This window comes from Penicillium waksmanii, assembly GCF_028829765.1.
Source record: "Penicillium waksmanii strain IBT 27052 chromosome Unknown utg000007l:1.0-4314555.0:1.0-4317578.0, whole genome shotgun sequence".
In the NCBI taxonomy this organism is placed as follows: domain Eukaryota; kingdom Fungi; phylum Ascomycota; class Eurotiomycetes; order Eurotiales; family Aspergillaceae; genus Penicillium; species Penicillium waksmanii.
The window spans coordinates 4,201,806-4,220,164 of NW_026643253.1; the positions used below are offsets into that span (position 1 = coordinate 4,201,806).

Genomic DNA, 18,359 nt, shown 5'->3' on the forward strand with positions numbered 1-18,359 from the left:
CCCGTCCTGTTATTTCCAACGACTTCTTAAATTGAATATTCCGATATCAATTTAATTATTCCTTCAACGCATCTTTGATTTAATAACTTCAATGTCTACCTAAAATTCTTTCCCTCAATGGTCCCAAATAATAATCTTCTCAACGACAATTTAGAATTTATTATCTCAGCGACTGCCTTTAACTGATTATTTTCAACGATATTTTAAGTGATACATTTCAAAGACACCTTCCAACTTAACCTTCCAACAGCTCCGCAGAATTGATTTTCAACGACTCCCAATTCATTTTCCAACTGACCCCCGCAACAAATTCCTTGACCGATTCCCTTCTTGCCCTTGAACGACTTTCACATTTCTTTCCTTTGGTGACTTTCAGCGATAGCCTTCAATGATGGCAAATGCCGGGGAAAATCTAGAGCTTCACTACCATCTCGAGTTCTACTTCCAACGCAAATCGTCCCGCAGAAAGCTTGCTATTGCCGGCCGCATTTCGTGGAGTCATGGCCAAAACCAGCAACAAGAAACGCGTTCTCAACTGAAACAGCAATGTCGAGTAGCAATGGCAGCCCCATTTGTAGGTGGTCGTTTTATACTCGCTCCGCCCGAAGGAATGCTAAACGCCTCAGATGACCGCCTCGGTCTCGTCATTGCGCCCAGCCATGTCCGTCTCCAACCGCCGGTCGAGGACGGATATGCATGGTTGGTCGCGTCTTCCCATGTTCCTCTTAAAAACCTGTCTGAGCAGCGGAAGCGTGGGCCTTTTCCAGGCCATCTGCAAAGGACCACTCCGGAAACTCTGCAGAACGGGCGGTCGCAGGCAGCAGAAATACCAGAAAATGTACGTGTGCCTTTGGTTTTGCCCGAGTAGATACATACATGTACATTTACTGTACTTACCTTGCTGAACAGATGGAAGGCCCTCTCGGAGCCAGAGAGCAAGGAGGGGGGTCATTCACAGCGAAGATCAGCGAACTGGGACCAGCAGCCAACCACGATCTTCGCCGCGAGCTAGATCAGACGAGCATGCGCCTAGGATCGTCTCTGGACGAGAGTGGTAAGCTGCGAGCCAAGAACTGCATGCTTGAGCGCGAAGTAGAGACTAGTAAGTCAACGATGTGCCGGCAAAGGGAGAAACTGGGACGCTTGAGAGGCGGGATTGGTGAGGCGATGCAAATATTGCAGGGCTTGTGTCCACAGAATCACACTATGCCTCAGGAGAAAAGCGCGGTGGAACAGAGCTAGAAGGGAAAGCCGCGGTTGCCCCCCCAACCCACCGAGGCCGCCACCTCGACGTGTCGCGAGCACGACTCGCGCAACTAGATGACGAGGAGTCGAACCAAATTTTCCATCCTACGAAATAGGAAAACTGTTGACGGCTCGTCTGGTATCTGTGCTACTGTTCAGACTCTCATAAAAGGGAACTGATTCAAACATTGCCATTTTCCTCAGCTTATCCTATTGGCTTCAAAGCCCCGCCGCTGATGAAAATTTCACTGCGTCCATGAGAGACGATACTGTAAGCAGAACCAGACCAGAGATTGGTGATGGATAACGTATTTGGTTTGCACAGCGCCAGCAAGCCAGGTGAGGTGGTGTTACAGTGGCACTAAATACGGCAGGTTTAGCCGAGGGGGCCACATCGCGCGACTCGGGTGATTAGGGTGAGTGCGCAATAGACAGGGTGAGAACGGGGTGAGAATCATACTCTGTTGAGCGATCACTGCACTAGCCCCCTTCAGCTGGGCTGGCTTGAAGTATCATTGGGCCAAAGCCTACCTTTCAAGACTGGAAGACGCGCGCGTCGCGCACATCGGCCCTGATATGGTATGAAACTAACAAGTCATTGGATCTGGGATTCAATTGTTATGTAGATTGGCCGTGTGTTTCTGCTGGAATCAAGTGACCAATAGCTGGCACCTATGGCCCACTTGTAGGCAACGGGCTGTGACGTGGTCGCTTGCATTGATTCGCTGCCCCATTTTTGTCAGCGGCTATTTAGGCACCAGTAATCTTGAAAGCTCTACATACCGCGTGCAGCTTCCTTTAAGTTTATAAGCTGGTGGAGTACATCCTGTTTCTTCCGACTATCATTTTACTATTCACAAATTTTTAGCACGGATTCGACTTTGGCTAAGTACATGCCCATAGGATAGATAACAGTCGGCTGTTCTGACGAGCGATACGAATAACAAATTAGGATGTCTCCAATCTGCTCTTCATTCACAAGAAGCAATTATAGTACATCGGAGAATTTTTCTTTGGTGCACCGCCCTGCCCGAAGCAACACTAAGGAGAGTTTATACAAATCAGATGGTCAAGAGCGGCAGCCTCACAACCACCAAACCCCCTTGAATTATTGTACTTTGAGGACCCGCCTTGAACTCGGAAGTTGGAAGTGCGGGCGTTGCACGAAGACAGGGAAAGCTTGCCCCAATAGGATACTACTAGAGAAAAGGGACCAAATTGAATCCTTGATTTCGTCCATGGTTTCCCTTAGCCATGAATCCCCAGAATTGGTCCCAAAGGTTGAAAGACTTGCTCAACTGGCGCACTGTGGGTCCCATCGACGCAAGGATTCTCATGATATCCGAAAGACTAAGTGGATGACTGCGTTTCCGGCGCACCAAAGTGACACACATTATCTTGAAGAGCAAGTCAGGGAAGTATTCGGGCCAGCTTCGACAAATTGCGGCGCAGCAGGAATAGAGTCGGATCGATGTGGGCAGAGAGTTGGAGGTCGAAAGGTTCAAAATTTCCAGGGAACAATTTGCAAAATCATGCGACTCAGGATATACAAAAGCGATTCGCTTATTGACTACAGTCTCGCCTCTCTGGAAAAAAGCCTATACTGCTCAGACCATGAGGTTACAAAGCCCCTTCGAAAACAGGATGCTTGGAAATCGAGAATCCTAAAGATCCGCACAATAGCCGACTCAAAGTTGGGGATGTCTGCTCATTGTGAATTACCAAATGAACATCTAAGCAAAGCCGACTCTCTTGATCCGAAGGATCAACAAACGCCAAGCTTGAGAGTTTCGTCCCCGCCAGCCATTGACGAAAACCAGGTTTCTTGTTGCCGGGAGGAGTTTGACACTACTCCCTTTCACATTATATCGAGGAGGAGGAGCCGCAAGCTGACAACTCTCGATGGTTATATTCAATGCAAACTCGACCGGACTTTGAGCCGTAGTCATCGCATGCCTGGATATGTCTATGTTTTTGAAGCAGAAAAAATACAGGGATACTTTAAAATAGGATATACAACTTCTGCGGTGATTGAGCGTCTCGAAACGTTGGATTTTAACTGCAACAGGCAATTCAATGTGCTATTCCCCACACCTTCTGAGTCTGCAAAGATGGTTCCAAATGCCTGGCGCGTTGAGGAATTGTGCCACGCGGAATTGGTTGATTGCCAAGTTTTTATTGATTGTGCAGGGTGTCTATCTGAGCATAAAGAATGGTTTCAAATTTCTGCAGCAGAGGCGATTGCAATGGTCCAAAAGTGGTCAGCATGGATGAATTCTAGTCCATACGACCCAGTGCTTGGAACCTTGAAAGAAAAGGAAAGACGCAGAATTTCCAATATGGATAGGTTCAAGAATGAGCTAGCAGGCGCTACTAGATATAAGATCGTGACGACAAAAGACGTTTCCTAAGACGGTCTAATCTAGAATCTACTTTGGAATCCAATCGAAAATCTTTGACGCCCGTGTAGTAAGATGCAGCTAGAAAAGTGCCCGTGTATGCTTCGAAAATAAACAGCACTGCGACACTTGCTCATCGTTTCTCACAAATTCCACAGGAATAACCACATATTATGAGATAGGTCCTTAAAGTAAGAGAGAAATAAAGCTCCTGGGAGCTTTGGGAGTTTGCAATCGACTAGGCACTTCTGATTGCAGTAATTGGTGATACTTAATCGAAGTTCCATTGTGACTAGGCCTCGCCAAAACCCGCCCACCGCCCAAACCCGCCCGCGAAAACCCAGCCAGTTGATCTATAATGTGATGCTTCAGTGTTCATGTTATTGAGGGGAGTTAATTGTGTGTTGTGTTTCATGTCTAAGATACAAGTGAAGTGAGAGGTAGGTAAATGTACGCACGTGATCCCAGCGTCACTATTATCTCAGCAACCGGATATGTATATATACAACCACACTGCAGAAAGAATACGATGTAGCACTACACAACGGAAGCAGATTGCGCTAATTAACGAGTATCTAAACTTACATTCGCTTTGTAGTAAAGTTGTCTATATTTATGACCAGGAGCTATTCTCTTATTGTCCGATTACCGGTGACGATATATCGCCGACGATAATATCATATGCCGATATCGTATCGACAGGTTCTTAAATGGTCGATGTCGATAGCCGGTACGATATCGGCAGATTTCGAAGTTGACGGTGCCGATTAAGGATATGGGAAAATGGTGCCGATATCGTATCGTTAACAGCTCTAAATCTATCCCGATGAAAAGCCGTTTGGTAGGATGCCCATTGAGGGTCACTGTCCGATTCAAGTTTCGACAGATCTACCGGGGTTGGAGGTGGGGTTAGCGTCCAGCCTGTTTGCAGACTCAGACTTGGCAATCCGAAAGTCGTTAAACTAGACACTCTTGAGTGAGATAGGGTTCGGTAAAATTTTTGAGCATGTTTTAATTAACCAACATTAAAACTGCGGAAACCATGACCCTGTTGTCTCGAACCAACTCGACGCGCAATGTCGACCAGCCCTTGGCGATGCTGATCTCAGGTACTTTCATTGTAACAGACGTCAATGTGAGTATAGGGCGGTAGAAATGGATCGTTGAGGAGCGTATGTCAGGCTGAGTTCGGATAATCGGATGCTGGGAAGCATGGTAAAGGGCATATGTTGTCATTACACACGCGACGTACCCGCACAGCTTACTATCACAATCACATGAGCATACATATCACTATATACGAGATGCAATATTCAAGTAAATTTCACATACCTTCGCCGAAGGAAATATCGGGCGAAAGCTGGATGGAGCATTGTGGCCCGGCAGCCGAAATGGCCAGCGCTGCAGGCAGACTGGTGGGAGGTGTAGGCGGCATTGGTGAGAATGAAAAGTGTGTTAAAACTAGTGATTTTGCTTTCCTATCATGGGCCATGAAGAGCTCAACGCTACCGAGAAACTGACCAGAGAGTCTCCAGGTCTGAAGTGTGAGATATCAAATTTTCAACATAGCTAAGCCACCACCTACTGTAAACCACCAAGCCGATAAGTGGTGATGTGGGTCCAGACCGCATGGAGTTGGAAATTAGTATCTAAGCTTGACGCCCTCAAGTCCCGAAGGTTTCAGAGGCTATGGATGCAGGTTTCCGAAAGCAAATCCCAAAGCACGTTCTAAGCAGAATTCTCAAACCGCGTCCCAAGTTCCAACCCGCGTCCAAAACTCCCACGGGAAAACCTGCAGCATGTCACAAAGACGATGAGACATCCATGCATGTACTCGGTCCTCGATCCTCAGGGCAGTTTTAAGCATCGCAAGGCTTCCCAAGCAAGACGCTCACTGTGTTGTCGTTGAAATTCGCAGTCACGATATCGAGATTGCCATCTTCGCTGAAGTCGCCCACTGCGACACTGACCGGACCGGTCCCCACGGGGAATGTGGCCTGCGGCTGAAAGCTGCCCAATCCATCTCCAAGCAAGACACTCACTGAACTGCTGCCGGCATTGGCAACCACGATATCGAGATTGCCATCTTCGTTGAAGTCGCCCACTGCGACACTGAACGGATTGAACCCCACGGGGAATGTTGCCTGCGGCTGGAAGCTCCCCAATCCATCTCCAAGCAAGACGCTCACTGAACTGCCGCCGACATTGGCAGTCACGATATCGAGATTGCCATCTTCGTTGAAGTCGCCCACTGCGACACTCCGCGGACTGTTCCCCACGGGGAATGTTGCCTGCGGCTGGAAGCTCCCTGCTCCAGTTCCGAGCAAGACGCTCACTGTATTACCGAACTGATTCGCAGTTACGATATCGAGATTGCCATCTTCGTTGAAGTCGCCCACTGCGACACTATACGGATTGGTCCCCACGGGGAATGTGGCCTGTGGCTGAAAGCTCCCCAATCCATCTCCAAGCAAGACACTCACCGAACCGACGACATTGGCAGTCACGATATCGAGATTGCCATCTTCGTTGAAGTCGCCCACTGCGACACTGGCCGGACTGTTCCCCACGGGGAATGTTGCCTGCGGCTGGAAGCCCCCCAATCCATCACCACGCAAGACACTCACTGAATTACCGTTGATATTGGCAGCCACGATATCGAGATTGCCATCTTCGTTGAAGTCGCCCACTGCGACACTGAACGGACTGTTCCCCACGGGGAATGTTGCCTGCGGCTGGAAGCTCCCTGCTCCAGTTCCGAGCAAGACGCTCACTGTATTACCGAACTGATTCGCAGTTACGATATCGAGATTGCCATCTTCGTTGAAGTCGCCCACTGCGACACTCCGCGGACTGCCCTCCACGGGGAATGTGGCCTGCGGCTGGAAACCTTCGAAGGTCGTGCATATGCAGGCGCCCGATAAGCAGGTGGATTCAGCAGCGCACTATAGAAGCGTGTGAATTGAACACGTTAGCAATAAGACACTGACAAAATAGCAAATCTCTAGTAGTATAACAGTTGATAACTCACAGTATTCCCACAAGTACCACAGTTATTGGGACTGTTCTGGAGGTTGGTGCAAGTGCCGCTGCAGCAGTCCTCACCTGCTGGGCACTGTAACATTAATGGTCAGTGATTTTGCTTCCTTTGGCAACCGTTGATAACGCACGGTGTTTCCACAAGTACCGCAGTTACCGGGAGTGTTCTGGAGGTTGGTGCAAGCGCCGCTGCAGCAGTCCTCACCTGCTGGGCACTGTAGCATTAAGGGTCAGTGAGTTCGCCTCTGTTAGCAACAGATGATAACGCACAGTGTTTCCACAAGTACCACAGTTACCGGCAGTGTTCTGGAGGTCGACGCAGGCTCCACCACAACAGGTCAGGCCGGGCGCGCACTATCGAGCACCAGTTAGTCGTCGTCTCAAAATATGCGGTCTGTGGCCGTCTTACACATTGCCCGTTACAAGAAGAAGAAGGAGGATCACAATCTGTCTGACAGGTAAGGGTGCCTGATGAGCAAGTGGATATAGATCCAGCAGGGCACTATCGAAACGTGAGAATTCATCATATTAGCAAGAAGAACAGCGACAGAGCCAAGAAGGTTGGGTTAAGCTCACAGTGTTTCCACAACTTCTACAGTTACTTGCATCGGTATCAAGGTTGACGCAGGCCCCATTACAACAGGTCAGGCCAGACGCGCACTATCGAGCACCAGTTAGTCGTCGTCGCAAAATATGCAGTCTGTGGCCATCTTACACATTGGCCGTTGCAAGAAGAATCAGGACCACAATTTGCTGGCACACAAATGCAGCCACTATTTCATATTAGCTTTCAGATGGCTCTACAATCCAGGATTTAACGATCGAGAAAGAGACTAACGGCGTAGTTTGCCTAAGAACAAGTCCAAGTAAACTAGGAGATCCACTCCCGTTGTCGCAGTAGCCAGATTGATCGCCTAATCTCCGACACTTTAATGAACCAGTGTGTTAGTATCAGCGACCTCTTTGGGTACCCGGAATCTTACCTTGGCGTCACAAGCGGCCGGGTCGCAACCACCACCACCCCCTCCACCCCCAACCCCAACCCCAATGTCTCCAATATCACCACCCCCAGTGTCAATACCAATTCCACCACCATCTCCATTGCCAATATTGTTACCTCCGTGGGAAATCTTGTCTCCACCCCTCGGTCCACCCCGCTTTTCTACAGCTTCTTCTCCAGTGAGCGCAGTGACAACAGAGCAGCACAAAAGGGTGAGAAGAGAAAATCGCATTTTAGAGAAGGCGTCGTTTGCTAAAGACGATAGAAAATAAAATTGGTTAATGCCGTCGTACTGGTCGTTAGACTAGAAACAGCCTGTCTTGCTTCTTAGGTAATATATTCAGCGCCTTTCTACGGGTATTTATTAAATAACGTTCCTTACTATAAATAAAGCGCTTAGAAATGCTGCCTAGAATGTGAATTATTTACTTTTATTCTACACGAACAGCAATCACGTAGAAGTCAAGGAGCTTATGGTATGTGCTTAGATTCCGGCAAAATATTCCGGCAATCAGAATAGAGTCATGTGGGATCTGGTTGGTCCCGTGGGTCCCCTCGCCTGGCTGTTATATTCAGGAACACCCTCTCAAACTACAAGGACCTATATTCTAGTAAAGTGTATTAAATATCTCAAGCATCTATTTTCTCTAATAATAATGCTTTAGGTTATGGATAATTTGTTAGTCCAATAGTTAGCAAATTAACGCTATATTTGCCAGGAAGAAAAGCGCTGTAAGATTAGACAGCTAATTTGCACTTTACCTCTCTCACAGTCTATAGTAATTTAATAAGGAGTTAGAATTGTAGGTGTAAAATTCGAACACAAAGATTTGGCCGGGAGCACCCTGGGCCGCTAATTAGATCCCACATAAATCAATTCTGACTGCCAAAATATGTTGCCGGAACCGTGGCGCATACCATAAATCTCTGGTATGCCAGAAAATAAAGTTCAAGTTTTCACATTCCAGGAAATATGTCTAAGCGTTTTAATCATAATAAATTACAAAACTTAGACAGTTTATGAATGGCCATGGGCACACGATTTAGCTGAGAAAGTAGCGTATTGTTCTTCTTTACCACGAGCAGTGTGACGGGTTCAAACTGATATTCTCTTCCACCAAATTCTTAACCGTCTTAAGCAAACGCCTCTGAAAAATGCGTTTCTCTCTTCTAACCCTTTCGTGCTGTGCTGTTGTCACTGCGCTCTCCGGAGAAGATGCCCTGGAAAAGTGGGGTGGACCTAGAGGTGGAGGCATCTCCCACGGCGGTAATAATATTGGCAATGGGGATGGTGGTGGGATTGACATTGACACTGGGGGTGGTGACATTGGGGACCTTGGGGTTGGGGTTGGGGGTGGAGGGGGTGGTGGTGGTTGCGACCCGGCCGCTTGTGACGCCAAGGTAAGATTCCGGGTACCCAAAGAGGTTGCTGATACTAACATACTGATTCAATTAAGTGCCGGGGATTAGGTGACCTATCAGGTTACTGCGACAACGGTAGCGGATCCCCCAGTGTACTTGGCCTTATCCTTGGACAAACTACGCCGTTAGTCTCTTCTCGATCGTCTTGGGATTGCGGAGCCATCTGAAAGCTGATATGAAACTGAAGCTGTATCTGTGTCCCAAACCCGCCAGATTGTGATCCACCTTCTTCTTGTAGCGGGCAATGTGTAAGACGGCCGCGGACTACATTTTGTGACGACGACTAATTGGTGCTCAATAGTGCGCGTCCGGCCTGACCTGTTGCAATGGAGCTTGTACCGACCTCGATAACGATCCAAGAAACTGTGGAAGTTGTGGGAATACTGTAAGTTCGGCCTAACCTTCGCACTTCTAAGAGCTTTGCTTTTCTGTCCATGTTATTGTTACTAATGTGGTCTATTCTCGCGCTACAATAGTGCTCTGCTGGATCTGAACCGGGTTGCTCATCAGGAACCCTTACCTGTAACATAGTTATGTAGCAGCAGAGGCCAGATGGAGGGGGCCCCATTAAGACCTTAGTCGGATGCGCTGGTAGGAGTTAGTATGAGATAGTTACCTTGTTAGCTTTTGCTAGTCACGGCTCGTTATCGGCTCAGGATCAGGGGAATCTATTCCTGACGGAGCCCGTTTCTGTCTGGGAGCTACTGCGTATGGAGCACTACTGCTTATGGAGAATTACTGCGCATGGAAATCATCCTTCGGCTGTTAACCATAGCTCATCGTGCTATATTCTCGATAAAGTAACTTGTACTTTTGAGATAATGGTTGTATGAAATCGATGAACAGGGATGGGAAAATAAATCTTATTTGCAAAGATTCTTGTTCTGGTGAAAGTTCCGTTTTGGCCTCAGTAGAATTCGAAAATAGTTTACCCATAATTTTCATAAAAGATGTTCCGTACCAAGAGACGTTGATATTTATAGTAGGGCGTAGAGGTTCGGGGTGTATTAACGATACAAGTGTAAAAACGATACAATCTTTATTGACAGTGATGGTCCACAAAATCCAAGATATAGGCTAGAGGATCTTGGAAATTAGGGCTTGAGAAACAATCAAAGTGTGTAAGTGGGGAACCAGTTTCGAGACGTACTGTACAGCAACGAGTCTAGACCAATAGACTAGAAGGCGATTTCGAGAACGGCTGTATGAGTGAGACCGATTGCAAGACGATAGAATAAGAGAAAACCTATTCTAGGGGAACTGGAAAAGACCTTGAGTGTGCAGTGGTTGCTATTACTGCGATATAAAACTGTTGTGTTGTGTGCCGAGCGGGAACTAACCCCGGACCGATGGCGGACCCACCCGCGGGGTTCAATTGAGAAACTCGCGATACAGAAGTGAACATGTGATCCGAATGAAATAGCGGACGAGGGGGGTTGAACACTCAGTGGATGACCTCAAAAATCCACCCGCTGCCCTCCCGTTTCACCACCCTCCCGTTTCACCACCCTCTCGTTTCACCACCCTCTCTGTTGATTTATAAAGTGATGCTTCAACGTTCATGTTATTGAGGGGAGTTCATTGTGTGTTGTCTTGCATATATCTAAGATACAAGTAAGTTGAGAGATTGGTATACATGTATGCATGCACGTGATCACAGCCCCATTATTATCTCAGCAACCGGGATATCCCTTTTCACCACCCTCCCTTTTCACCACTCCTTTATCGTAGAAACACTGGGAAAATAATTAGTTGAAGTAGACGGACAGACTCATTTTTAGCGAGCCGTTGAGGAAAATTAAATCTTTTCTAGAAAATGTTGGAAGAATAGATTAGTGAAGCGTTGAAAAATTAGTTACTGAAAGTCGTTGAAAAATCCATTTTAAAAGACTACTAACACGGAGCCGATGAAAGTCGCTGAAAAAATTATTGAAATTGACTTTTCGAAGTAGACAATGGCATTTTTGAGAAATGGCAATGTTCTTCAACGATCGGTTTCAACGACTTCTGGCATCAATTCTCTCAGATTCTTCCATTTGCCACTCTCTCCAACGACTGCCTGAGACGATTACGATGAATCAAATCCTCCAACGATTTTTGGACTATTCCCTTCACCTACTTCCTATACATGTCAAGAATTTCAACGAATTTCTGAGACTAATATTTCTAACTTCTGACCAGCCCCTTCAACACCTTTCTCACCTACTCGCTACGCCAATTTTTCAACAACTCAAAATTTGATTATACTAAAGATTCTCTCGAATTGGCTACTTCAACGTCTTCTTCCAACGACTTCCTCCAACCGCTACTCCTCGGAGTTTTTAAAATTAAATCGTCCAACGTTTGTTTTATTTATTAAACAATTCTATAACGCAAAATCTTCTAACAAACCCCTCCGTTGATACCTTCAACAACCCCTTCAACGATCCCCTCCAGGTATTTTCAACGACTTCTAAATTGAATGCTCCGATATCATTCAACTATTTCTTCAACGCATTTTAGATTTTATAATTTCGATGACTACGTAAAATTCCTTTCCCTCAATGGCCCCAAAAAGTCTTCTCAAGTTAATGGCTGGAAAAGCCGACGAGGCGCACTTGGGGGGGATGACACCGATTTCCGAAACACTGTATCACGAATCAACACAAAGAGTCGATTTTGCTAGATTAGGAGCCATGGTTCCTTGCACCGCCCTTGGAAGTACCAACTAAGAAACCCAGGTGAGGAAACATGACGTGGGGCATATTAGGTTGCAGCTTCTTGTCTTACAGGTAATAAACATTTGTCAGCGTATGCTGTGGTAACTTACCACTAGCAAGCGATTGGTTACCCAGGAACCCGCATTTCTTTGTGTTTTGTATGGTAAATTGGTTCAGCCCGCAACCTCGGTGTAGTAACCACCGAGTATTTGCACATACATGGGGTATTTCAACCTGCCCTCGATCGCATGTCTATCTTTCTAATCAATCCTTTTTATCCTAAAATTGATTCCGCTTGATCTCATTCGCCCTGAATGCATACTAGTCCATACACTTTTAGCTTGTTCTGATAAGATCTAATACAGAACCTATTTTTATGCTGTTATTTACAACCGTACTGGATTACTGCCAAGAGAGGGGTTCAGGGGTAGAGTAACTGTAATAGGTATAGCGTTTTTCGAAGGAGGGTTCGACAAAGAATCTCTGAGAGTAAATGCTAATTTCTATCCATCCTGTAGTTCAAAATCTATATGAACTTTACCAGTCCCACTGAACGTGACAGCTTTGGAAAGATTGCTTTATGGAGCTGCCATTCTGAAAACACCACCTTGAGTTGCTGATTGAATGAAGCACCTGTCGCACTCATTCTACGTGAAATATCAGAGTATTGATGAAAGCGGCTTTAACATATAGTCTCGTAAGTGAGTAAAATTGAAAATAGGTAGACGGGATAATAAACTATATACGTAAGTTTGTATGGAAATTTCTGAGATTCTTCATCGGCCCTTTCACATGTCCGGCCACAGCTGCTTATCCAAATTGATTTGCATCCGGCAGTGCGACATAGAGGATCGATTTTGCAAAGTAACTGCGCTGTGGACCAGCAGTAAGTACATATAAGGAGGTTACAAAGCTTTTAGAAGAGCAATACGGTACAATTATTCGTTTATAGGGTATTCACTTAGCCGTTATAGTCTACTCGTTCTTCAAATAGATTATTCTCTATTTATTCCCCTTGATCATTCTCTCGTCCTTAATTCGATATTTATACACCGGCAAGGCGGATAGAAAGGGTAGATCGTACATTAAAACGGCGCACCACTTCACGAATCGAAGAGAGTGCTTTATTCTTAAAAGGCTAGATAACTAACAAGATCCTATCCTCTTGCTTTATTGAAATTTTTAAGGATTAAGTGCTAATTGGTGGCATGGTGGGTGGTTGAAGAAGAAAGGTTTAAATTAATTGACGCGTTTCCGGTGGCGTGGCCAGCTTGGTAGTGAATTATGTTAATATCCCGCAGGAAAGGATGCCTGATGAGCAACCGGGTATAGATCCAGGAACAGGAAGGCACTATCGAAGCGTGATAATATATCATGTTAGCAATAAGAACAGCGACAGAGCCAAGAAGGTTAGGTTAAGCTCACAGTGTTTCCACAACTTCCACAGTTACTTGCATCGGTATCAAGGTTGACGCAGGCTCCATCACAACAGGTCAGGCCGGACGCGCACTATCAAGCACCAGTTAGTCGTCGTCGCAAAATGTGCAGCCTGCGGCCGTCTTACAGGAGGATCACAATCTGGCGGGTTTGGGACACAGATACAGCCTCTATTTCATATCAGCTTTCAGATGGCTCTGCAATCAAGGACGATCGAGAAAGAGACTAACGGCGTAGTTTGTCCAAGGATAAGTCCAAGTAAACTGGGAGATTCGCTACCGTTGTCACAGTAACCTGATTGGTCACCTAATCTCCGGCACTTGATTGAATCAGTATGTTAGTATCAGCAACGTCTTCGGGTACCCGGAATCTTACCTTGGCGTCACAAGCGGCCGGGTCGCAAACACCCTCACCACCCCCTCCACCTCCACCCCCAACCCCAACCCCAATGTCTCCAATGTCACCACCTCCAGTGTCAATGTTAATCCCACCACCAACCCCATTTCCAATGTTGTTTCCCCCGTGGGAAACCTTACCTCCACCCCTAGGTCCTGCCCACTTTTCTCGAGCTTCTTCTCCAGTGAGCGCAGTGACCACAGCACCGCACAAAAGGGTTAAAAGAGCGAAACGCATTTTACAAAGGCGCTTTCTCGAAACGATAAAAAATTTAGTAGGAAGACATTATCAGTTTGAACCGGTCGTAATGGTCGTGGTAAGGAAAACAAATTTGTTCAATCCTTAGTGGAGGGTGTGTATATATAGAGTGCTTACGGTCAATCTTTCACTGTATAGCTTTTGTTATTTTGATTAAAATGCTTAGACAAGTTCCCTGGAATGTCAATAACTTCAATTCTCTGGAAGGTCAAGGGTTTATGGTATGTGCACAGAGTCCGGCAGAATGTTCCGGCAACTTGAATCGAGTTACGTGGGATCTGATTGGCCCCCTGTAGCGTCTTTGTGTCAATGCGACTTGCGCTTGCTGGATACATTATAGTGAAAACATACAATGTGCCCATACCAGGAGGGGGGGGGGCGGGTCGGCCCTAAAAAATAACATTCGAAGCGGATCTGACCGCTCGTTCCTATACACTTTCGGGCCTAACGCGACAGGACGCCAAGACTACCGCCAATCTTGCGTATAACCATTTCTAGGGCGCTTAGGAATGATGATATATCCGACGTTTATAAATCATAATAATGTACGCTTCTACTAGACGGAGGTTACTACCAGCCATATACCTACGATCATAGACATAGTTAGGTGCTCATACAAGCCTAATGTCTATCCCTCGAAGTATCCTGAAGGCCTCTCCTAGACCAGTTGAGCAAAAGAATGTTACCTTATCGTCCGTATAACTAGAGAGAATGTGAGTGATTTACATTCTAGGAAACATATCCAAACATTGCATTTGTGATACAAAACTTAGACAGTTAATGAATGACCGTAAGCGCAGTCATATAACCGCTTTCGCTGAGAGGGTAGGACAAATTGTTCTTTTCTACCACAAACGGTACGACGGGTTCAAACAGACCTTCTTTTCCTACCAAATTTTTGATCGTTTGGAGAAAACGCCTTTGCAAAAATGCGTTTCGCACTTCTTTCCTTTTTTGCTGCGCTGTGGTCACTGCTCTCACTGGAGAAGAAGCTCGAGAAAAGTGGGCAGGACCTAGGGGTGGAGGTAAGGTTTCCCACGGGGGAAACAATATTGGAAATGGGGTTGGTGGTGGGATTGACATTGACACTGGGGGTGGTGACATCGGGGACATTGGGGTTGGAGTTGGGGGTGGGGGTGGAGGGGGTGGTGGGGGTGTTTGCGACCCGGCCGCTTGTGACGCCAAGGTAAGATTCGGGGTACCCGAAGACGTTGCTGATACTAACATACTGATTCAATCAAGTGCCGGAGATTAGGTGACCAATCAGGTTACTGTGACAGCGGTAGTGGTCCTCCTAGTTTACTTGGACTTGTTCTTGGGCAAACTACGCCGTTAGTCTCTTTCTCGATCGTTAAATCCTGGATTGTAGAGCCATCTGAAAGCTAATATGAAATAGTGGCTGCATTTGTGTGCCAGCAAATTGTGGTCCTGATTCTTCTTGCAACGGCCAATGTGTAAGATGGCCGCAGACTGAATATGTTGAGACAACGACTAACTGGTGCTCGATAGTGCGCGTCCGGACTGACCTGTTGTAATGGGGCCTGCGTCAACCTTGATACCGATGCAAGTAACTGTGGAAGTTGTGCAAACACTGTGAGCTTAACCCAGCATTTTTTACTCTGTCGCTGTTCTTTTGCTAATATGATAAATTCTCACGTTTCGATAGTGCCCTGCTGGATCTATATCCACTTGCTCATCAGGCACCCTTACCTGTCAGACAGATTGTGATCCTCCTTCATCTTCTTGTAGCGGGCAATGTGTAAGACGACCGCAGACTGCATATGTTGAGACAACGACTAACTGGTGCTCGATAGTGCGCGTCCGGACTGACCTGTTGCAATGGGGCCTGCATCGACCTCCAGAACACTCCCGGTAGCTGTGGAGCTTGTGGAAGCATTGTGCGTGATCACTCGTTACCAATGGAGGTGAAATATCTGACCCTTAATATTTTAGTGCGCAGAAGGTGAAACTTGCTGCAATGGAGCCTGCACCAACCTCCAGAACAGTCCCAATAACTGTGGTACTTGTGGGAATACTGTGAGTTATCAACTGTTATACTACTAGAGATTTGCTATTTTGTCGATGTCTCATTTCTAACGTGTTCAATTCTCACGCTTCTATAGTGCGCTGCTGAATTCACTTGCTCAGCGGGCGCCTGCATATGCACGACCTTCGAAGGTTTCCAGCCGCAGGCAACATTCCCCGTGGGGTCCCGTCCAAGGAGTGTCGCAGTGGGCGACTTCAACGAAGACGGCAATCTCGATATCGTGGTTGCCAATGCCGACAGCGATTCAGTGAGTGTCTTGCTTGGAGATGGATTGGGGAGCTTCCAGCCGCAGGCCACATTCGGCGTGGGGTCCTCTCCGTTCAGTGTCGCAGTGGGCGACTTCAACGAAGATGGCAATCTCGATATCGTGACTTCCAATATCGGCGACAGTTCAGTAAGCGTCTTGCTTGGAGATGGATTGGGGAGCTTCCAGCCGCAGGCAATATTCCCCGCGGGAAACGGTCCGCAGGGTGTTGCAGTGGGCGACTTCAACCAAGATGGCAATCTCGATATCGTGACTGCCAATCCCGGCGACAACACAGTGAGTGTCTTGCTTGGAGATGGATTGGGCAGCTTCCAGCCGCAGGCAACATTTCCTGTGGGCAACAGACCGCATAGTGTCGCAGTGGGCGACTTCAACGAAGATGGCAATCTCGATATCGTGACTGCCAATGTCAATAGCAATTCAGTAAGTGTCTTGCTTGGGAAGCCTTGCGATGCTTAAAACTGCCCTGGTGATCGAGTATATGCGTGGATGTCTCATCGTCTTTGTGACATGCTGTTGGTTTCCCGTTGGAGCTTTGGATGCGAGTTGGAACTTAGGACGCGGTTTGAGAATTCTGCTTAGAACGTGCCTTGGAATTTGCTTTCAGAAACCTGCATCTATGGTCTTGGAAACCTTCAGGACTTGAGGACTTCAGGCTTAGATAATAATTTCCAACTCTATGCGGTCCGAACCCACATCACTTATCTTGGTCGATTGAGCTCAGTCCCTCCACCAGTAGATGCATATAATTGTTGTCAGCTTCTTTGAAGAGATTAATCACGGCCTCATTCTCAGCTTCCAGTGCCCATATCAACGGAGTCTTGGAGAATTTGACTTCTGTCCCATCACAGATGTCAATGTCGACTTTTTCCATCGCTCCATTGTCTTCTAAGAAACATGACTCGATTTCAACATCACCATATTGAGATGCCCATGAGAGCCAAGTTCGGCCGCTCTCGTCTTTTTATTGGGATTAGGCAAAATCATGGTCAAAAAATTCACATTCAATGGATTTGCCGCTCTGTTAAGTCTTAGCTGCCCCAAAGTACAAGGTGACCTCATAGCAAAGCTTGCCTGGCTCGGAGGAACCACCAAAAACCCGTATGACCGTTTCCGTCACACACGTGAGGATCTGCTCCGTTTTTGATGAGGTTGATCATTATCTGAATTATTTGACGCTCGGCAGCATATGAAAACGGGGTACGGCCATACTCGTCTTGTTGGTTGACCCGTATTTCAGGGTGATCAAGTAAGAACTTTACTGCTTGTGCGTGAGAATTCGCAACAGCCAAGAAAGGTGGTGTCAACTTATGCTCATTCTTCGCATTGACTTCTGCATTTGACTCGAGTAACTGCTTGATGATAGTGTCTTCACCAATAATGGCTGCAATCATGAGAGGAGTTCGGTTCTCCGCATTGCGAGAGTCAACGCAGATCCTTGAGGTTTCCAACAAGATTTCGACGGCTCTGTTGTTTCTTATTTCAACGGAGCATGCCAGTGCCGTTCGATAAACCTCGTCAACCAAGTTTACATCTGCTCCTCCATTGATAAGTATCCGCAATATTTCAGCACATAGAAATTCTGCAGCTAGCAATATCAGAGGCTTCTTTGTTGGTGGATTTTCAGCAGAGAAATTCTTAATTTCCAGCAGGATATCGACATGCGGGAGATAAGCTTCGAATAGCCACTCAAACAGCGGAGGCCACTGTATCTCATCAAGTGCATCCAAATTTGCCCCTGTATCGATGAGAAGTCTGGTCATCTCGATATGACCAACTTCTGCGGCCATGGATAGTGGCGTTCGCCCTTTGACCCGATGATTGGCTAGGCTCTCATCAATTTCCAGTAACAGCTGGGCTGTTACTATGTCTCGTTGAAAGATTGACCAGATCAGAAGGTCACGTTCAACATGAAAGATCTTTCTGCGCTTAGCTTTCGCATCGATCAAATACCTTATTATTCTGACATCCCAGCTTCTGCAGCAACAATCAATGGAGTTCGACCAGTCAAATCTCGCTGTTCACCGTCGACACTCTCAATCGAACGCACATATCTTATTGTCTCGTCACGGCGACTTGAGACCGCTTAGAAAAGGGGTGTCCAGCCTTTTAGATCTGTCGAGTTGATCGCCGCATCGGAGTCGACCAGAAC

At 46.7% G+C, this 18,359-nt stretch overlaps 8 protein-coding genes across 8 annotated transcripts; 4 read left to right on the plus strand and 4 right to left on the minus strand.

Moving 5' to 3' along the window:
- Window positions 1-388: 388 nt before the first annotated feature.
- On the plus strand, window positions 389-1,361 carry N7481_008409 (uncharacterized protein; the record flags this gene model as incomplete). The annotated part of the gene is made up of 3 exons (XM_057267628.1): window positions 389-838; window positions 910-1,102; window positions 1,198-1,361. 3 exons carry the CDS (start codon window positions 389-391, stop codon window positions 1,359-1,361), a joined length of 807 nt encoding a protein of 268 aa, XP_057121829.1.
- Window positions 1,362-4,655: 3,294 nt separating this feature from the next.
- On the minus strand, window positions 4,656-5,079 carry N7481_008410 (uncharacterized protein; the record flags this gene model as incomplete). The annotated part of the gene is made up of 2 exons (XM_057267629.1): window positions 4,656-4,756; window positions 4,977-5,079. 2 exons carry the CDS (start codon window positions 5,077-5,079, stop codon window positions 4,656-4,658), a joined length of 204 nt encoding a protein of 67 aa, XP_057121830.1.
- A 424-nt stretch (window positions 5,080-5,503) lies between these two features.
- N7481_008411 (FG-GAP repeat domain-containing protein) lies at window positions 5,504-6,907 on the minus strand (the record flags this gene model as incomplete). Its single annotated transcript, XM_057267630.1, has 2 exons — window positions 5,504-6,589; window positions 6,815-6,907. 2 exons carry the CDS (start codon window positions 6,905-6,907, stop codon window positions 5,504-5,506), a joined length of 1,179 nt encoding a protein of 392 aa, XP_057121831.1.
- Window positions 6,908-7,615: 708 nt separating this feature from the next.
- Window positions 7,616-7,939, plus strand: N7481_008412 (uncharacterized protein; the record flags this gene model as incomplete). Its single annotated transcript, XM_057267631.1, has 1 exon — window positions 7,616-7,939. One exon carries the CDS (start codon window positions 7,616-7,618, stop codon window positions 7,937-7,939), a length of 324 nt encoding a protein of 107 aa, XP_057121832.1.
- An 899-nt stretch (window positions 7,940-8,838) lies between these two features.
- Window positions 8,839-9,272, plus strand: N7481_008413 (uncharacterized protein; the record flags this gene model as incomplete). Its single annotated transcript, XM_057267632.1, has 2 exons — window positions 8,839-9,084; window positions 9,141-9,272. 2 exons carry the CDS (start codon window positions 8,839-8,841, stop codon window positions 9,270-9,272), a joined length of 378 nt encoding a protein of 125 aa, XP_057121833.1.
- A 4,025-nt stretch (window positions 9,273-13,297) lies between these two features.
- Window positions 13,298-13,874, minus strand: N7481_008414 (uncharacterized protein; the record flags this gene model as incomplete). Its single annotated transcript, XM_057267633.1, has 4 exons — window positions 13,298-13,313; window positions 13,369-13,411; window positions 13,521-13,560; window positions 13,617-13,874. The coding sequence occupies 4 exons, from the start codon at window positions 13,872-13,874 to the stop codon at window positions 13,298-13,300; spliced, it is 357 nt and encodes a 118-aa protein (XP_057121834.1).
- Window positions 13,875-15,873: 1,999 nt separating this feature from the next.
- N7481_008415 (FG-GAP repeat domain-containing protein) lies at window positions 15,874-16,666 on the plus strand (the record flags this gene model as incomplete). The annotated part of the gene is made up of 2 exons (XM_057267634.1): window positions 15,874-15,915; window positions 16,019-16,666. 2 exons carry the CDS (start codon window positions 15,874-15,876, stop codon window positions 16,664-16,666), a joined length of 690 nt encoding a protein of 229 aa, XP_057121835.1.
- Window positions 16,667-16,904: 238 nt separating this feature from the next.
- On the minus strand, window positions 16,905-17,997 carry N7481_008416 (ankyrin repeat domain-containing protein; the record flags this gene model as incomplete). The annotated part of the gene is made up of 2 exons (XM_057267635.1): window positions 16,905-17,167; window positions 17,307-17,997. 2 exons carry the CDS (start codon window positions 17,995-17,997, stop codon window positions 16,905-16,907), a joined length of 954 nt encoding a protein of 317 aa, XP_057121836.1.
- Between the last annotated feature and the right edge of the window lie 362 nt (window positions 17,998-18,359).